We start from the raw sequence: 22034 nt of genomic DNA on the forward strand, positions 1-22034 counted from the left end.
GCACAGTAATGGTGGTACAGTATGTATACCTTAACATAGTCACTGTGCAGGTTCTTTCACAGTCTCAGTTACAATTACAGCAAATAAGAGACTTAAACACTTCCATTTTAATTCGACTTTGTGCTACATTAAACTAAGTTTTAAAAAAAAAGACTAAAAACATAGACTCCACAAACTTTAATTCAGTGCAGACTGCTGACTGACTTATCCTTCAAACCTGTGCAACCTGCAACAGTGTTGATCAACACTCAGGAACGCTGGACACATGCTGTAAATACTGGAAGTGAGTGGAATTAATCCAGTCACACATTCCTACTCCATCTGGGTGTGCTTCACTGCCAGCTAAAGACTGGGTGCCAAAACGCTGGTTTCATTCGCTATGCAATATTTTTACAAACAAAGTTAAAAACTTGTATCTTTGAAAATTCATAACACAAGGACCCAGTGTAGTGACATTACTGAAAGTGAACTGGGGGATTTCATTAGGTTTTGTCGATCAATAAGGGAAGAGCACTCATTTTATTCACCTGCCTGAAATGTCCAAAATACAAAAAACGTCATATTATATCCTTTATTAAAAATTATTCACAAAATCACCATCTTAGCCTTTCAGGGTGGAATGAAAATTATGTCGCTTAAAGTCACTCTTACAGCCTCATACATGCTCCTGATATTGCTGTATTGTTTTTTAAATATTACTGTAATATCCTGTCCAGGATGTATCCCCCCCCTCAGCCTTGCACCCAGTGCTTTTGGCATAGGCTCTGGATCGCCACGAAGAGAAAGACAGTTACTGAACTCGGATGGATGGAAGGACAGATTACTGTAACGTCACCCAATCTACTTCTCATTTCCAATGAATTGCAGCTGTAACTGAAAAATAAAAGTAATCCTGATCAAGACTTGAAACTGGAAAAGTTAAATGGTAAAGATTTTCTTAAAATAACAAACATTATTAAGTGTGTACACCAGAGGAATCCAGAATAATTTGAGCTACTAACAGTGTTTTTCAAAAATGCAGCAGAGCAAACTGTTTTGAGGTATGTGCAGCCTTATGACCCAGAGAAAACAACAGAGTTACCTGGAAACATTCTCAGATGTGTTGTGGATTCAACTCTACATTGCAGTCCCCGCTCTGACAGCTCACAAGGAAAGGTATAATACACTCTTGCACACACACAAACAGCCACAAAGGCAGAGAGAGTTCAAATCTACTAACATCCAGAAGCACACTGGTTCTCAGTTGTTTCATTATTTAATGAGTTCACGATACAGAGCCTTCGGACAAAGCCGTCACACCGCAATCATGCATGCCAGTCAAACATTTTTTCCATTAGATGAACATTGCTGAAAAACCTCAGAGTACACTGTACTGGCCTTTTAAAAAAAAAATCATGTGCATAAAAAATGGAGTGAAAGTTACTGCGCTTAAAATAAGTTTTTAAATATTTTTTAAAAATTTGATTTCAGTAAATGAAGTTGTCTACAAAAAGGATTACATTAATGCAAGTAACTAACAATTACTGTATTTCATATTCCACGTATACACTTACATGTTACCACTTGGTTTTACTTGATCAGAAGAATTATTTTAATTATTTCACTAATGCTACCCAGGAATACTCTACAGGCTATGTGAAGATTTAAGTACAAAACAGCCAGAAAGCAAGTCAAATTTCCATTGCTAAACACCAAAACGACTGTCACACTCAGGACAGTAGAGATAATGGACTTAAAAACTATTAACAGCCTCTCACACAGGACCAGTATACCTGCTAGCCAGGGTGTCATGATTAAGAAGCACCTTTTACAACTTTATACAAGCTTTGAATGAGCTGCACACCATATATTTCTGTGTATATTCTTCTCACATTCATCTACAATTTGCTTTGGCATAATGAAAGAATGAGGGTATTAAAAATTGCAGGATTGTCACAAATTAGAACTCAAACAGTATCAACACAGAAAAAATGTTAGCCATCCAAAGGACTGAGAAAGACAAAAAGAGAGTTGAGACAAACACTTGCAATCAGTGGAAATCGCACATTTCCCGATGCTGAGTCCCCCAGTGTTTAAAGGCTCTTCGTCATTTTGCTGCTCGGTGCATACTAATGTCACACTGTAGGATAACCGTTCATCCACTGCTCATCGAGGTCCACCAACAAGCTCCCTCCATGGAAAGTTCTGGTTACCCGTGTGCTGGACAACGTTCATTGAAATTGTTACACTAATACAGGTAAGGCTACCATCAGTGTGCAACACAAAGAAACACAAAGAAAGGCATCCTGGGGATTTATGGGATAACTCTACAAATATTGAACAAAAGTGGGTGGGGGGGGTGCGTGCAAAACAAAACTCAAAATGGATATCCTTTGTCCAGTCAAATGTAAAAGAGCTACACATGTAAAATGCAAAACAAATTAAGCCTTAATGCTGACAGTTGCATAATAGTTTATACATACATGTAATTTTATGTTTATAATAAAAAGGTTTTAAGCATTTTGCACACTTGGTGAAAAAAGGCAATATGCACAAAATATCTACATTTAAGAGTAAATATTTCTGGATATGTATACTTAATGCATTTATGTATAAGGGTACGTTTATAACCGCCATGCAAAATCACCCACTGTCACTAAATGTAGGAAGAGCTGCAGAGTCAGTCTGGTGTACAAATGGAGGACTAACAGTAGAGGACCCTGGGTGACTAAACTATGAATTGGTGTTGAGTCATTACAAATAAGCGTAGGAATTAGTACAGCGGCACGGGATCTGCATGGAGGCCACGGTGAAAATCTCCAGCTCTCTGGGTGCAGAAGCACTCTCCATAGTTGCATGGTCCTGCGTGCTCTCAGGCCTGCTGGGGTCAAACAGAAAGGCTCCAGGCCCACCTGAACTGAATGCTGCGGACGACTCCATGTGCATGCTCTCCAGCTCCTCTCCCACGCTTCCAAAAATCTTCATGGGCGAGTCCGGGCCTGCGAGTGAACAGTCACAGGGTTGAGGTGAGGTCCCGCTGGGCAGGCAACATTTTCAAACTTTGATCTAATGTCTCCTGGCATCTGATGTTTTGGTAGAGTGCAGAAACTATGCTCATGATTCCTTGCAACCAGCTGCCTGGAAACCGTTCAGGGCTCGATTACTCAGGTTTCCAAGAGCCCAATAAAAACAGTGAATTACATCACTGCAGGATGTCGGAAAAGGGTAAGCACAGTACAACCCTTAATTCACTTACTCAGCCACAGAGAGCTGTTTGCTTTGAACAAAGCCATGTCTCACATTCTCTCAGTACTGCGAGAAGGAACAGCTATGGGTTAAGAAAGCCCTGGTGTTCCACAGCAGCTAAGGTGTCATGTGAGCAAGTCTATTGTGGAAAAGGAAGAAGCATCCATTTAATAAGGAAAAACTGTCACCTACTCAAACTTCAGTTGTGCACAGAACCAAGTGATTCTTTCTGTCTGTGGGGCTACAAACCGTTCATGCTTTAAGCATCTCTGAAGTTGCTTGTCAGAAGAGGTTCCTTGGTAAATGCCGAACCCAGACCCAGCTGTAGAAGAGCAGGTGGAGACCTACCATCCGATCTGGCCTTCTTGATGTGACCGGACTCCATGCACTCAAGTGACCTCTTTCTGTTTGGTGCCCCATTGAAGAGGCTTGGCGCTCGGGTTTGTGGGTGGTGCCCATTTGGGGCCCCATTGGGGCAGAATTCATTGAGCTGGTTCTGCACGTTAGAGAGGAGTTGGGCACACTCCTGGAAGCCCTGGGTATGGGCCAGGTCAGCTGCGGTGAGCCCACTGGCGTTTCTCAGGCTGCACAATAAGAAAGAGCCAATCAGTCGCCGCGCTATCGCTGCCGTGCACACACACACAGGTCACACACTTCTCTGTCTGTCTCTGCTGCCCTACCACTGACAGTTATTTACCTGAAGGTGATATGGACAGTGAGCTATTTTACATTGTCAGCTTTAATAAACAACTGTTAGTACATCAAGAAATTAAAAATGCAAAGAGAAGTCCCAATCCTTACATCAAATTTTGAGATACACACTGCAATAGGAGATGAAAAAGTACTGCAGATGCAAACTAAGTGCCCAAAGCAAAACCCACAATACCTTCTGCATTCAACATCTTTTAAAATCAGTATAAGGCAAAGACCTCTGATGCACCTGATTCATTTTTCCCAGAATGTTAATGGAATATTGTTTTGATATGCTGCAAATTAAAACTGCTTTCTTCAGGACGAAATTTAAAAATTAGCTTTTATCATCCACATATTCAAAAGAGATGACAGATGAAAAGATGGACAGTGCCCAAAAAGCTTTAATCATTAATCACATCCATGGCTATAGAACTGGTACATCATAAAAAGTTGTATTTGAAATGTTAGAAGTTGTATCTTGCAGAGATAAAAGATGAGGCCATTAGAAAGAAGTTCCAAACTGTTTAACAATATGCACCACGTCATTCTGCTGTTCTGAAGTGACAGGTGATGTTCACGGATGAATTCCAAGCTGCCAAGCGTGTGATATTCAAGAATGAATTTTGGGCTGTCGAGTTGAAAAGGCCATAAATGACAACATCCATCTTGAGTCTTCCAGTGCTGCTCATTTGGACACTGTGCCTTCAAGCTGGGAGAGTCTTCCATCTTCATTGCATCTTACATGTAATCTTAGCAGAAAGTAGCCTTTACAAAGTCTAAAGTTAGTGTTTACATGCAACTCTACTACCCTACTCTTTCAAATCTGTTGCTATACAAGTGATTTGACGTTACACATAAAGAAGGAAATATGTTGAAAAAAAATCCAGATCTTCAGTGGACGTCCCAAGGTGATCACATACTTGGAGAAATAAAAAAATTTCTTTGTGGGAATTCCTCTTAGGCCAAGCCAAAATCACAACAACTACAGAAGTTAGGAAGCAGAAGTTAATTATTAGCAAAGATGTGAAAATCCACTGCATACTTGAGGAACATATGTGCATTGTACATTTACAAAATATTGAAAAGAGGAGTCCAAAAGCAGAAGAGGCAGAGTGACCAAAAGGAAGCAGGTAGACACTGAGGTGAAGGTGAGAAGCTGAAGGAAAGCGATGCTGCCCATAAAGCAAGAACCTGCACAAGAACCAAAGAAAGAAGAAACTCATTCCCCAAAGTTCCTACCATTAACCCTCTACATTAAGCCAAAGGTTAAAATATCTCATCAGTGATTCAGCCTCATCCATCACATAAATATTTGTCATCTCCCATTGCAGTGTGAAGCTAATGCTTCTAGGAGCTTGTGAATAAACAAAACGTAATGCATAATTATTAGGTCCTGCACTTACCGGCACATAGTTGTTTTCCCTTCCCACTCCCCAGTCTTTAGGCAATGAAATAGATGTGACTGCCACTTGGGGTTGCTCACCAGAGCGCCTGCACTGCACCGCACTGCACCAGCCCTGAACATCCTCACTGCCTCTGCAACAGCTACCAAAACCACTGCATACAACCATATGAGCAATTTACTACCACTATGGAATGTCAACAGAAACACTTGGTCACATGCAAGTCCTCTTACAATAACCCTGGCACATCACGGCATTACGGTCTGAAACAGCAAAAGCTCTGGGTTTCTTCTTACCACACAATACAATCGTCTACATAAATGAAAGACTTCAACATTAGTGGTACAGAATGTCTGAGGATTCTCCCATCTGGACTGATGCTCATGCTGCAAGAAGTAAATCAAAAACACCAAGCAGACTTCTCCATATGTACTGTAAGACTACAGGTGTATTACCGCATTTGCTTTAAAATGTTATTTGTGAAGTGTTTCAATTTCGACCTTCTTACCGAATTACTTCATTGCAATCTTGCCCTTTGGATTATTGCATGTCAATAAATACCTTCAGCAGAAAGGAAAATATCCAGAGACATCCCTACGAGGAGTTAAGGTGGTCGAGTCAAAGGCTCCTCTACTGTTCTCACACAAAGACTGAGTTCTTGGGCTGAGAACGGTACCACCTGATGTAGGCAGCCAGGAAGTGCTTATTATCAGAACCTTTTAGTTAGTACTTATGCCCAGTTATGCCTGAGATTAAGATCAAAACGATTCACTTTTTGAACTACTATAGTGAACCAAATACTTGGATCCACAGAGTTGTTGCTGCATGTATTACCAGAAGTGATCTCCCTTCTCAGCAACTAATCAGGAAAAAGCAGCCCCTTTGATTCAAAACATCTTAGGCTCCCGATGCTTAAAAATTTTCAAAAACAATCGACATAAAATAACTATTCTGTTGTATAATTCAGCGTAGCCCTGCTTTAATGGCAACCTGCCCTTTCTAAGGCATAGATGACGACAATCAGCCATTTTGAATGCGAGACGCAGAACTCGGCCACAAAGTGTCACGGGTGCCAGACATCAAAACATTTCTACTGGCAGCCAAGTGTCTGGCACTTGCCGTTAAAATTAAAGGCCATGAAATCATACAGTGAATTCTCCACACAGGGAACAAGGGCTCCTTTGTACGCCTCTCCAGCCCTGTCACAGACTCTGTACTTCCAGTCTGGAAAGAGGGAAACCACCCTGCTTCCATAGATGGCCAAAGCAGAATTTGCTCACACACATCTACACATTAGCAGGCCCAAATCCTGCAGATGCACACATTCAGCCAGAAAAAAAAAACCTGATTCAACTTAGAAGCCCTGAAACTTAAACGGCAAAAAAACTGCCCGAGTTCGTGGTGACAACCGTGAGGAAAGTAATTTTTTTCTTACCTAATGTGAATCCCAACAGGCAGTCGGGTGCAGCAACCCAAATGGACAAGTGACATTCAATACCAGGTCAAATTTCATTATTTTGGTGCTGTTTGTTTATTCACAAACTCACCAGAGCAGTGCAGTATCTTGGAATATTTAAATGCAGAATTTTTAAACGAATTCACTTCCATAACAGTGTCACAAAAACATCACAAAGAAAACAAAATTAGCATTAGAAATAAGATATCTAAAGAGTTTCAAGTGCTAAAATTTGTTGAAATAAAAGGACTGACTGACTTGCATACATCCTTGAACAAACTTATTTTAAAAAATTAAATGCTTCCAAAACTTTCAACGCTGAGAAAGAATTAACATTTTCCAGAGCGAGAAGACTAGCGGGTCTCAGTAAGTAAACTCTTCCTGTGCCAGAGAGATCATGTTTTCAAACACCTGGACAACATCTTCTATACCGATGAGTACCAGCCTTCTGAAGACTTCCACAAAAGAAAATAATCAAACTTTACATAAATACACAGGATTAGCCAAGAGATGCCCGTTTCGTGTTGCACTAAGAGCAAATATCAACACTGAGCAAACTACTGACCACATGTTTCAAGCTAAACCAGCTGTCCTCGAGAATCTGGTGTATTATACTCTTCAAACAGGGAGTTCACACTTTAAAAGTTGCTGCATTCAGTAACATTAAAGCAGAGCTGAAAAACCTGCCTTTTCCCACCAGGACTTGTCCATTTAGCAAAGGGAAACGCTGAGGTACCAGAGTCTCTGAACCAGTAAGTCATGTATACAGGACCTTCGCACGGAAAACTCTGCTCTCAGCCCATCTGAGAAGCAACACCACGGGATTTAGTAAGAAGCACAGTACGAGATGAGAAGCGTTCCTACACCAGAGCATTCATATAGTCATATGAAACAGCCGCCTTGATGTGTGCTCCCTTATGTGTTGTGTTCAGGAATACATTCTAACTTCTGTGTAGCTCTTAACTCCTGGGCAATGTAGAGGTAACTGAAACAAGTTGGACATCCCAAACATAAGGTCACTTTATGAGCTGCTGGAGCACAGTGTGCAGTCTTGAGCAGAAAAGAGTCTCAATCCATTATGGAGAAACACAGAACTGGGTTCCACAATTAATTCTTTTTAGAAGGGATTATGGTGGAGCAACTGCAAAGAAAACAGACTGGTGAGTCTTTTTGACCCTCAAATCAGCCAACAAAAATGCATTCTGGGTACTGCAGCATTGCCATTGTAAAATACAGCACTCCTGGGGGAAATATTTCTTAATGCAGTTGAAGCATCTGGGATGGGTAATATTGTTTTTGATCTTGTCAAGAAATGCACCGTCACAGAAACCAAGAGTGAGGTCCAGTGCCATTCCACACTGAGTGACTGGATCCAGGAACAGACACTATTGAACAGTTGTTAGAAGAGGCTGGAAGACAGCACTGACCAATGGGGTGCCATACTCAAATTTGGTAACTGCACAAGCACAAACAAAAGTCTCTAAACTGTTCTTTCACAGTGGCACTTGGTTCATATTACTATGAATATCTGTACATTGAGGTTCTGGGATATGCACTTTATTTTCTCTGCCATCACAGTTTGGTCATGTCTTTCTGTTCCCCAGGCTATATGTACAGTACCGGTCAAAATTTTGAATCCACCTGGGCAACACTTGTATAGGACCAAAAAGGACATCATAGTCAAAGTAAGCCCAAGGTACCCTGCATCTCTGCAGATTGCTGCAACAGAGCTGGGAAGATGTGTTGGCTGATATCTGTTCAGTCTTGTCAATCAATGGGTTCTTGGGGGGGATAGTTTCCAGAAATTACACTCAAACATTTGACTGGTGCTGTACATGATGTTCTGTACAGAAAAATAACCACTGTAAAAAAGAAATGAATAATGTATATGGTTTGCCTACATAGACAATATTTTCATGCAAAAACCTTCCTCATGGGTTGTCCATTCATTTCTCTACCACCTGTACAGTGCTATATTAAAACAAAGATTAGAACATAAGATGTGACTCTGTATGGAAAGTGAAGAAATACAAGTATCTCACACATCCGCTAAACCCACAGAACGCTGACTGAATGAGTCTCCGAGAGGCATAGCTGTCTAATTCTCCTGAAACAACCTCTGGCTCTACAGTGGGCATGAAGGACAACCTCGATGTAGAAATAAGGCAGCAACCATACTTGTGGGGGTGGCAGAGCTGTATCGTGCCAACGGAATTGAAGGCATTTACAGGGTACCGCTTGGAACCACAAGCACGTCTAGATACAGTTGTGGTACATTAACCTCATTTGCGCACGTTTTATAACCTACTGTACTGATTCCCTATAAACCTGAACATGTCCCATGCATTATGATGAAGAGTAAAGGTTTATTAAAACCTTTTTTTTAAACAAATTAAAATTTGTATTTATAAATATAAACATGAATATAAATGTTGACTACTTAGTTTTACTAAGAATTGTAATACAAAGAGCTCTAAGAAGCAGCTGTATTGACTTAAAGGAGGTGGCAGGGAGATCCTGTATAGAAGGTCTTAATTTCTTTAAAAACATCTTTATACTTTTTGACTATATACTCAGCATCAGTACCTACTTAATTCAATTCACACTCACACTGTACAACAGCCAACACTGTAACTATGCAAATAACACAAATAAGTACTCATATGTTGTATGTTATGTTGCTTATAAATTTAAAAATGTTTTGAGATAGTGCCCTTGTGATCACAGGTTTACAAATGAAAACTGGGCTGAACCATGAGTTCTAAATTCATTCATGTTGTGGCTGTAGAGCATAAAAATCTCCAATACAGTATAGCCAAGCAAAGGAAGATGCAAGACTGTATTAAAACAGTTGGTCCCCTGCTTACAAAGTTTTACATAAACTTTTCAGTGTTACCAACTTGTTGAATAATTTCACATTTATTTTTTTAAAAAGAGAGCTAGCATAACAATTCAAATGTGCACCAAAGCTTTATCCATTCTACTGATAGTGAGAGCTTGCTTGTGCTTTTCAAAAGAGAAGCAAAGATAGAAAAGAAACAAAGAGAAGGTCAACAAGCTATAGATGATCCTCTGGCTTCTACATCTACCATTTTTGAGCCATTAATGCAGTGCTGCCTTTCCACCCTCGGTACCACCAGGTAATACCTTAGGGTCCAAGTTGAAGTGAGGTTCAGGTCTGCCCTACAGGTAAATAACATACAACTGATGTTTTTTAAATTTCTTCCAATTATCACTTATTGGGTATTAGTAAATTCTGTGTGATATGTAGGGAGAAAATGGATCCTGGAGCAACAGATGAGTTTAAACTTCTTGGTCTAGCTCTGCTCCACAGGTCTTTATTGAACTTTCTTATTTACGTGTCTCAACTACTACTCTCAGGGAATTCAAAATACCTAGACCAAGTCATCCCAGCTCACCAGAAAGAGTCAGGGAGAGAGAGAGAACCAGTCAGCTGCATCGCTGTGTTCTTACCCAAAAGGCTTAACTTTTGTCTGCCTCCCCACGGAACTATAAGGGTTGCTGACATTTGTATTTATTAATTTAGCAGATGTTTTCCTCCAAGGCAACATACAATTCAGAGTAAACAAAAATGCACTTCATCAACAGGCTGAGAGAGAGCGATGTGATTCTCAAAGTACAATCACTAAGTTCAATGCCACCGTTTATGCCAGTACACATTACACAGATGCCCACATACAGAATTGTATGCTAGATGACGAGACCCTCACCAACTTCATGTAACATTCAACTAACAAAGAAACCGACAAACCAAGTTTTCATTTCCGTTAAGTTGGTAAGACGGAAATCAGCTGTATGCAATGCTTGGTAGAGTGATTATACTAACATAAAGTCTGCTGTACACACATAAAAAAACACTGACAGCAGCTTTCTTCTGTTTTCAAGTAAAAGAAACTCATCTATTTTTTTAAAAAACAATAAACAAACATATAGGATGGCCAAATTCCATCAGTTTTTTTAATGTTCAGTACACCTGGAACCTACACTTTAAATTGTTTATATGTAGCTCAAAAAAAAAAAAAAAAAACTAGTAGGAAGGTGTTCAGGTATCAGCGATATTCTGTTTCATGCAGCTACTTGTGTGATGAACATCGGTGGATATGGTGAAGGAAGCAAACTAACTGTACTTAAGAGTCATACATCTGCAGCTACGTCTTTCTTTCTCCTAAGGTAAAGCACAAATTGTATTTTCTATGAAATGTACATCACTTTGGAGAAGAGCATCTGCTAGATGAATAAATGTAAATGTAAATTGTATTCAGGTAGCCCCCTACTGATACAAGTTTAACTTCTGTAAGAACACATGTGATTCCTTTACAGGAAAAATGAAAGTTTCCATTTACACCTAAAAGCACTAAGCAAAACACAGAGCATACAATCACTCTTAATACACTATAACAAGTCAAACCTTTCTGAGATCTGGCAGCATATTTTTGCTGCCCTGCTAAATTAGTTTGCCTATTTGTGTTCTGCATAAGACACTATGTATCGCTTATAACTATGGTTCCTTGTTTTAAAAATGTACACTAATCCCACTATTAACAGGGTAAATTCGATGAAATAACTTGCAGGCTTATTCCCATTATGAGGGGATCTAACCATTTCTTACAGAAAAAAAAAAAAAAATGTTAGTGGAGAAAAAACGTATCCACTAAAATTAATGAGAAAACCAAAAAAGTTTTTATATGCCTGTCAATGACCATTTCAATGCATTCTATATTATTTTAAAAAACATTATTGCTAGCTTGTCTTTTAAAGTTATGCTATAATAATAGTTATCAATAGCTTTCCAGTGCAGGGTCACAGTGATGCAGAGTCTAGCTCGTAATCACAGGATATGAGACACTACATGGACACATTTTCAGAATTTGCCTCAAGAATGTTTCCAATATAAAGAATACTTTCTATGACAGACTGTAAAGCATTCATGCAGTTTTGGGGTCTGTATAGTGTTAGAAACAAATATTTGATGGTGAACATTAAGTTTTATTTATAATGGTGTGACAACATTGTTGTTAAAGCTGTTTATATGATTGTGGCACATGGGTACGCAAGCATAATTAAGTTTCTGCACATGGATAAAAGAACTTGTGTAATTTAAAAAAAACTCCCTAGAGCATTGGTTCTGAGGTTAATTTGCTATTGTTGCTATGATGAATGACTGCACTGAACCGATAAACAGGGATAAACATTGTTGGGATTCACCTGCGGTTGAGCACACATGGGTGTGGTTGTGCAACCTGCAGCATCTTTGTCAGTATTATGAAAAGCACATTTATGGAAGTAAAATGGCAGCTTAATGAACAAAAATGCTGCTGTAATGAATTTATGAGCCCACTGGATGGGGGAAAAAAAACAAAAAGCATCTGCCCACAAGCCATTACAACAAATTTTTATTATACAGGACCCCATTATGTGAGGGATGAGTGTGCTCAGACTCTGGCTTCTGAGAAGCATCTTAAAACAGCAAAATTTAGACAAAGGTTTTCATAACTGATAAAACTGGATTTTACAACAGCAAATAATAATGATGAGTATATTACTACTTCCTATTTTAGTAAAATCTTTTTTTTTTTACCTCAAGAAATTTTAATACAAAATGATTGTCTACAGAAGTATTACAGAGGATCTCATTTACTGAACACTAAGTTTGTGTGGCAAGCCTGAAATACATCATTCATTTGTGGCTAGGGGTTTTCATGTTTGCTGGGCTCTTAATTATCAGTGATTAAGCTCTGATTGAATACACTGCACAATTCACATAATGGTCGAACAAGCATGTTAGTTTTAACACAAATTTATGTAATTTGTGGAGTACCAGCAACACTAATTACAATGATTACACTTACTTGACAATCAAGAGCCTGATAAATCCAAATGAGACTCAAAATTAATTTGACTGCCGCAAAACCAACTCCTACAGTTTCTCAGTCTACCGCAAAATGTGACTTCACACAACAAACGTACCGTACTTGCAAGTTTGGTTCTAGATTATTTGAACTGTGCGGTTTCTTCAATCAGCAGCAGATTGTGGCAAAACAACAACTCAGGTGCTTAAATGAGCTGCTGAGTGAACACATGCCTTGATTAATGATACACTAAAATGTTACTTATCTAATAGAATGTAACATTATATACCGGGGGGGGGCAGTGGTGCAGCGGGTTTGGCCTGTGCCCGCTGTGTGGCAGGTCTGGGGTCCAAGCCCTGCTTGGAGTGCCTTGCGACGGACTGGCATCCTGTCCTGGGTGCGTCCCCCTTCAGCCTTGCGCCCGGTGTTGCCGGGTAGGCTCCGGCTTGCCGCGGGCCCCGCTCAGGACATGCGGTTGTTGATGATGGATAATATACCCACATTCTAAGAGGGGGAAAAAATTACCCCTACCAAAGATAAATGTGTGGTAGAACATAGAGAAGCAAAAAAAAAAAAAAAAAACAGTTTTGCATCAATCCTCCTTGCAACAATCTTAAAACACCATGTATTAACTACTAGTGTGTCTGTGGAGGAATGCTTGACCATTTGGGAATTTGGCTACTAAGAATTCTTAGACTATATTCCACATTTTTATGATTCTCTAACCAGCTCTCCTGATGTGCTCAAAAACTGCTGATAAAACAAAGTATGTACTGAAGAGAAGTGCTTTTTTTGTCAACATAATTCTCGTAATATGAAAGAAATATCACATTATTAAAACCTTACCTAAAAGGGCTTGTGTCCAATCATCACAATAAATGCAGGTGGTGGACTACTAGGGTTTACATCCATATGCATGTTAAATGCCTATCAAGCAAAAATTATTCTGAATGCATGATGATTTTGAAAGGAATTTTTTTTTTTTTTTTTTTTTTTTTTTAATAACCAGTAAAGTTTAAAGCTTTAAAGTAGAATTTTATGTGGACAGGGTTGAATTCAATACTGTATGCTTTGGCAGCAAACTGTACAATGAGAATAGAACAGAAATGCCAAAAGACCTCTTTGATTATTATCTCTTACATTTTCCTTTTCATTTAGGGTAGCAGGTAGTGTCTGGTTTAGAGCCATAATCTTGCAATCTAAAGGTTCCTGGTTCAAATCCCACTGCTGCTGTAGTACCCACGGTCAAGGTACTTACCTCAAATCATTCACGGAACGTGCTGTAAATCACTATATAAATTATCTAAAATCTTAAAGTGCCAGCTAAATAAATATTAAAAATAACTACTATTCAATTATTCAAAAATAACACATCAGACTATAAGTAAAGATCATTGCAAGTTAGGAGTCCAAAAGGAAGCACTGCATTATTTGATGGCAGATTCAACTGTGGAACTAACTGTAGACTTACACTGTTATAAATTCAGTTGACTAAAACCTAAAGTGAGGCTAAACTGGCTTGTGTATCATAATTTATTAAAGTTCATTATCTAAAACTGACAGCTTTAAAACAATGCTCAAATTTTGAGATACCACAAAGTAAATGACTATGTAAATCTTCCATGCTAGAAGATATATACAACTCCAGATGCATAATGAAATAACAACAGTAGTAAAAATAACCCAGTTCAGACCCTTCCGCAACAAGTCCAAAAATACCAACAGGACCACAATGAGCCCGGAAAACAGAGTGATATCAGCAACTGTCTGGGCCATTGTTGTGCCAGCCTCTGGGAATACACCAAGGGTTCTGCAAAGGATTTGTTAGTACATGGGGCTGCAGCTCATGGGTATTGGGATTTCTGCAACTTTCTAGATCATGTTCAAGTGAACAAAAAGGGCCCCGAAGCTTCTAACCTTTACATCAAGTTCCTAGCATCTAATGCGGTGCTTAAAATGATTTCTTTGAAAGATTCCCATGAGCATGTTAAGAAGTTCTTTGAAAATCTCCATTAAAAACTGCTTTAAGTACTACAGATACTGTACTATCGTATATGCCGGTGTATGAAGGCATTGAGCAACAGTATGAAAAGTAATAGGGTTAAAGCCCATAATGTCAATCGAGCAAGTGTGGCTTATCCTTTACAGAACCCTGTGTAAACAGAGCTCAGATGTCTGGCTACCCTGACTGGCTCCCTGGTGGCCTGTAGAAAAATTTATATGAAGCCAACAGTAGAAAGCCAAATCACTACAGGGACCCCAAACACTAGGGGAGACCCCAGAACAGGATAAAACAGACGAGGGGTTTTGAAACCCCATGACGTAATGTTTCCAATGCATACTCCACACAGATGCGTACTTTGTTATACTGGTGCAAAAGTCAGTAAGTGTCATGGAGCACTCCAGCATCACACTGTTCAAATACTCTGCTTTCTCTCATTTCTCCAACATCAGTGGAGAATTAAATGTACTAATAGCACAAACAAAAGCTTAAAGGTGAAATGACAAGAGAAATCTACACGCAAACCACTGTCTCTGGCACTGAGTGTGAGACCCGCTGTTCATCTTAAAGCTTTGCATCAAATACCAGGTGTGGGAATGCTTGTTCACACATGATCACATACAAAATAAGTCCCTGGTCAGGGACACAAAAAAGGAAGCATTTAATTTTTTTGGTTCCTGATATGCTTTGCTTTTCAGTTCTGAATATACATACAACTTGTCATAGCTTTTCTGGCTAATATATCACCTTCAGAAACTGAAAGACTAGAACCATGCTTGCATCTGAATTGTGACAAACATTTCTGATTAGACCTGAGCTAACAGTATTCCTATTGTTAGATTACAAATTAAATTAAAATAAAAATACAGAAAAAAATTTTAACAATTAGATAAGCAAAGCATGCAGGTCTAAACAAGGACTATCTTAACTGTATTCCTAGCATTAAAACCAATCACCGCAAGAAATACCTCAACGGTTTGCCAGTGTGTAGATACGAAGCGATACTGAGAACACTCAATGCCACAACTGTAAGGTTTTCGCAGAAGCACTTGTGGCAGACTCAGCAGTGTCTATTTGGAATGCTCCCCCTTTCTAGGATTACTTGAAAAAATCAAGTCATTTCCAATTCAATAGCTGCAAAACATTGAGACGTGTAGTTTTTTTTCTTTCTTTTTTTATAACAGCTTTAATAATTTTTCTGCAGCAAGTTTATCATAATGTCACTTTCATAAGGGAAAGGGTGACAGGTGATTAGAAAACATCTTAAGCATAATGGTTAAAACTGCAGGTAACATTCATAACAACAACAGTTCTGTACCTTATGTGGAACAGTAGACAACCATGAATAACTAGAGATATGTATTCTCATTTGAGGTAATGGTGAGCTGATCTGAAACTACCTTCTGCCCTAAACATTCCCTGCAACATCTGCTGGAATCCCCAACATAGCCAATAGCCTGAAAGCTCATGAACAGGGGAAAAGTGAGCAAAATAATTAAAGATTTAAAAAAAAAAATAAAAAAAATAAAAAATAAAAAAGAAAAAAAAATCCTCTATTAAGGAGATTAAAGCTAAAGTTTTCCTAATTTTTCATTATACTTTTTTCTTTTACTCTGGCCTTTAAAAATTAAACAGAATTTGAATATAATACTAATACTTTGTTAACTTCTTAAGGTCTGATTTAAATGATTTTAAAAATCTGAAATTCCTCGGTACAGACAAAATGAAACGCATGTGATTTTGTTGGCTAAATAGGGAGAAGCTCACCAAATCAAATTCTTGGGCCGAGATGTTTAATAAAAAATTATATTCATATTAGTGGGGCTTGCAGAGAGCAGAATAAAGCAGTTCTCAAAAGAAGACTCCGGTCGGAGAGTAATGCAAGTCTGAAGTCTGCGATTTCAAGTAAGAACCACGTCTTCAAAGCAAATATCATCCTGTAACAAACATGCAATCGTGGAACTGAAGATGGGTCAAAAAAAAAAAAAAAAAAAAAAACTGCAAAAACATCTTAAAGTCAGAACAAGATTAACAAGGAAATGGTATAATTCTGGGGAGAAAAATCACAAATGGGTCTAAGGCACAGTTAATAGCAACAGGAACAAAACACATCTACCAGGGGCTTTCAGTGCTGAACAATGTTCTTCAGTCGAAAACATTGGACAATTGAGAAGTGGCTTTGAAACCCAGTTTAAAAGAAAATTATGTGCATGATAATGAAAAGGTCCGATTTAACAGGGTAATACAGGGGATGGAAGCCTACACCTAAATGAAAAAGACTGCTTTTTGGTGTCTCTCATTTTACATTCAAGAGAAGACATGTTCTAACCCTTGGACATATAAGAGAAAGAAAGGATAGTCTTCATAGAAGTCTTCAAAGAACACCTGACTGTCAAGACAGTGATTCTGCATGCCAAGGAGACACAGATCTGTGTTCTTCGTGCAGGTTATCCTCATCACAGGCATGCCGAAGGCACAAGTGCTCTGAAAGTAGGAATTCATCAGCAAAGCCCACGACTGGCATCATGGGAGGTCCTGAAAGAGGACCATTCTGAAGAGAACAAAGAGTTGATTTTTCCATGAATAATTCGCTCAGGCAAGAAAATGTATGTATCGCGATACTGGCAGAAGTCTACAATGAGAAGGAGAGGAGTTACACAAAACATGACGGAAGCCCCTCAGACCAACTGAAAACTAATGTGTTTCATTTTGCTGTAGTTTATGCATACAGAGGAATTTCAGATCAAATGGTAAAAGTCAAGCTAAGAATCCACATTCAGAGGTTTTTATATGATGCAGCTGTAATTCAGATTTTCCTTATGCTGCTATTATTTTTAAAGTGCACATTTAATACATTTAATTAAAATTTGAATTTCTACAACCTTTGTTTTGAAATATTTAAAAGTTCAAACTATAAAATTATGCCCTATTTAAGTAACAGAAAGAAGCATAAAAGACCCTTGTGAATGCAAAAAAGAAATTTAAGATGCCTTTTGCCACACATACAACCTCACTTATGTCCAGTGTTATACTAAGAGCCTGGTTGAATATTAGAAGCAGATGGGGTCATCAATATAGGGGGATGTTTTATATGTTCTAAAAATTGCCTACATGGCTCACGTCCACAACCCACATTAGTGGACTCAGTCACTAATGAAGCCAAAACACTTGATGCCGTTTGGAGCAGCAGCCATGCTTCGTTTAAACATGTAATGTGGGAATGTGAGATGATGGTCCAGATCATGCTTGTCCTTGGTGCTCCTGGTCTGAAAAGCAGCCCAGCCATTACAGAGATGACTAAGATGGTTTTAGAAGTGAGTAGTGGGTACACTTTTGAAGACTGCCATGTTCCATCTTTAACTGAACGTTACACCAGTTAATGGGTATAACAATAGTGTGCAAAACATTAAAAAGCCACATCTGATGGCAGCAACTGCACATTAGCTTTATATTTCATGGAAATTTTAAGATTAAGTCTAAAATCACAAATCAAATTAGTGGTTTGTTATATTTTGCATCAGTAATCAATTACATAAAAATTCAGTCTCAAATTCACTGTCAGTGAAGACCTTTAACGTAAAGTAAAACTGAGTGATATGTGCCTCCCTGGGCAGTGACAGATTGAGATAAGTTAACACATAGTGTTTTGATCAACTGAGTGTGTCAACTGCTTTAAAATTAAACTTAAACCGAAGTTTTACTGTCCTATCTACCAGAAAAAAATGAAAATTTGTTTTGAAAGTCAGACATTTATGAGAGAGCTGCATTAATTTTCTATATCGGGCAGGTTTTACACAACATAAGAGAAAATAGTATTTAATTCAAGGGAAAGAAGCAACACTGATTGGAATCCATACACATTTCCAACGTAAGTACCAAGACGAATGTTTACAAGAATAAAGGCTTTGTTTTTTTAAATATATGCAAAGCTATTGAAACAAAATTACACTGCATTTTCTTTACAATTAAGATTCACCACACATTGGTTAAAACATTTTCTTCTAATTTATAGTACCGCTTAATTCTTTAAGCAATATATTATATACTGAAGAATATATATTCTCCATCACATGTAATAGCTGGGATGCTGTTTTTAAAAGCAGAGGGGAGTGATCTTGTGTTTTTTTTTATGCCTTGGTATAATTCTGTTCTTGAGAAAATACAGGTTTTAGGATCTTTTGCAAAAATGCTCAAAAGCTCAAAGGTACCATTACATCTAGGTTTTTCTATGAGGTGTTACCTAAAATTGTCAACTCTAAAACCTACACAGAAAAGTGTATTTTCAAAGTGTATTTTTACTAATAAGAAATGGTTACATGCAATTAAAACACTTATGAAAAGTTTGAATCTTATCCATTTACCTGTATCTATAACTTGACAGGATTTGTAACTGCCCTTTACAAGAAAGCACATACATAGCAGAATCAATTCTATATACATTTAACCATTACGGAATACATTAGTAACGATGTTATTTCCTGTATTTACTGATTTATTCATTTCACTTACAAATGTATATTGCTCTGTTTTTGGTCTGTCATTTGTCAGTAACTTGTATAGGCACTCTATAGGATAGTGCGCTGTAAGTGTATATAATTACACACTTTATACTATAATTCACAGTTTCTATATCTACTTGAAAAGCACTTGTAGGATCAGTCTCCCAGAAAAATGGACAGGCAAAAAGCATCTTAAACTTTAAGAAGTGCATTTGCTGAAGTTTGCAGTAGTTATTTACAAATAAACCACGCTTGCATGTGAACTCTTGGAACACGGCAAGTTCACTGCTGGTCAAAATTTGGTTATAAATCAAAAATAAATTTGAGAGTGAGCGTTCACATATTAAGCCTACAGATATTACAGATTAAACATAACTTAAAATTACAGGTTAAACGTAACTTAAAAGCAAGATGACTGATTTGTTTATTGCTGTAGGACCAATTTACTTAAGTTTGGAATGTTAGGTAGCATTTTTAGAGTTTAATTTGTCTATATTTTAGGAATATAACATTTAGGTTTCCTACATTTCAGGTGCTTGAGGTTGAATGACAACATTAATGGATATTTATAATGCAATTATCAAGTCTGGTACTTCACTGGATTCTAGAATATGGTATCATTTGGGATTAACCAGGACGAGCTGTTGAAAAGGCAACCACAGCCTCAAATTGAGAAAAAGCAGAGGTATTTCCAACTGAGTGAAAACGAGTTGCACTGAACGTGCAGACACTTGCATCATCGCCTCTAATGTGACCATTAAGTATTCCAACCACTTTTTGTGAAAAGAGGGAACCAACGGCCAAAACAAAACCCAATTCTTTGCTACAGAATTAAGGCATTGGTAACTATAATGTGGGGGGGGGGGGGGGGGGGGGGAGTAAAAATGACAAAGGCAACAGGTACAGCTGTTACAACTGCTCCCTAGGATTTTAGGGACCCAAGTGTGAATCCCACTTCCCGCTGTAGTACTCTTGCTGTATAAATGAGAGAAATATAGTAGTTTATCATTGTACGTTGCCTTGGATGTTTGTAATCACTCCACCCATATACTGGTGCAAAGCAGAGAGATTAGACTGAAGGCAACTAAGAAGACCTGCTGAGGTCAGAATTAGGGGCTCTCTGTCGTCTATAGCCGATGAATAAGCACATTCACGGTAAACACTTAACAAATCTGGACATCTGGGACGATGTGAGGGGAGTCCAAGAAGCCAAGCTTCCACCCACTTCAAACTGGAAATATCCTCATTCCCAGGAGGCTGACGGCTGCATCTCCCACTGCCAAGTTTCCCAAAAAGGGCAGCGCTGACTTCTTCCATCTTTGGAAATATTTGCTTGGTAAGTCAGACCTTTGAAGTACCAGATGAGAATGGCTTGTTGAATTGTCCTACTTAAAACAGCTGGAGTTGCACACAGAACAGTGTCTACAACTATAATTATTTTAGATTACTAATCTTTATTTCTGATTTCACAATGAAAAGAGTAAATTGTTATCCCCTGCATGACGATTTGTTGTATTTTGAAAACTCAGAAGCCACGCATTAATCTAGTTAAAAGAAAATGTTAGACTGATATGATAATCTAAACAATATCTTGAAAAGCAGATGAATTTTTATTTTAATTTGGATTTGTGATTAGGTTTTTAAAGTAAGTTTTAAATTATAACAGAAAAAAAAAAAAATCATGAGCATTTTCTATACTAACTGCTGTCTGTATCTGTGTATTACCTTCTCTCAGACAAACTAGGGAGTTTACTGGCTTCCAAAATGTTAAAATGTACTACAGCTGTCAAAGGAAACAACAACAGGTAACAAAATACTTTCAACATGCTTTAAAAATAAACTTTGCAGCATTATGATAACATTAACATGTAACAATCAAACTATTTGGTATAGTCATTTCTAATAACTAAATGCACATTTCATCATTTTCCACAAATAAACAGTCATTGAGAAAGTCTTGAAAGCTTTACCTTGCAACTTTTGATACTATGGAGTGTAGAAACACAGTAAGTCCACATGCCATGTCTTGTTCCGAAAGTCTGAAAAAGACTTGTCTACATGGAGCAGGTGTGAATAAACCCCACTTTTGTTTACGGAGAATCTCCCTGTATAGCACCGTCATGCTGCAGCCCTACTTCAATACGAAGAAATTGTTTATCTTGCCCTACAGAACATTTTAACTACATATTTTGAGTGGATTCCATTGGTGAAAACCTCAATTAAGTCAACAAATAATGATGAGTGACAAGCTTAACAGCTCCACAATAGGGTTCATTTCAAGTTATACCAGTACAGTACTTAAAGTGAGGAATACTGACCTTTAAAGATAAGCGTGAACTGTGTGTACAGTATCAGAGGCAAAATTCCAACACATCAGTGATTTGGTATGTGCATATTAGCAACATTATAAACTTCATCTATACATCTGAAGTTTTTGGCTTTGATCCTGACCTAAAAATAATCTCTGGCCCCAACCTAAACACAAAGGAATTTGTTTAAACCAATGTAATCTCCCTGCTCCTCAGCCTTTATCATAAATATTTTGCCATTCCAATACAGAGCTCAATTACAATTGTTCCTTATTTAAAATATTTAAGGGGCAATTACCCTTCTTATGCAAAATACCTGCGTCTGTCAGACAGACCCATAAGGGGCAGCAAGTACATTCAGTAACCTTAGCTATCCTACCCAGTGACATGAGTTATAATAAAAGGGCATACGGCATTTCCAAACGAAGCTAAAACATGACAGACTGGCTGACCCCTTTATGAGAACCCTGCAGCCCTGGACAGCTGGGGTACCACACCACTTCAAGTCTGCAACTTCACCATCCCTTCACTGTCCCCAGAACTAAAACAAAAGCACACAAACAAGCATGGCATATAA

At 38.2% G+C, this 22034-nt stretch overlaps 1 protein-coding gene across 1 annotated transcript in view; it reads right to left on the minus strand.

The window, feature by feature from the left end:
* Window positions 1-22034, minus strand: part of ankrd10a (ankyrin repeat domain 10a) — a 32442-nt gene that overhangs the window by 2790 nt on the left and 7618 nt on the right. Inside the window, exons 4-5 of the mRNA XM_018728505.2 lie at window positions 3574-3809; window positions 2892-2978 (exon numbers count right to left, since the gene is read on the minus strand). Coding sequence (XP_018584021.1) covers window positions 2892-2978; window positions 3574-3809 — 323 coding nt within the window. The remainder of the gene's footprint in view (window positions 1-2891; window positions 2979-3573; window positions 3810-22034) is intronic.

Source organism: Scleropages formosus, chromosome 14 (assembly GCF_900964775.1).
Source record: "Scleropages formosus chromosome 14, fSclFor1.1, whole genome shotgun sequence".
NCBI classification, from domain to species: Eukaryota; Metazoa; Chordata; class Actinopteri; order Osteoglossiformes; family Osteoglossidae; genus Scleropages; species Scleropages formosus.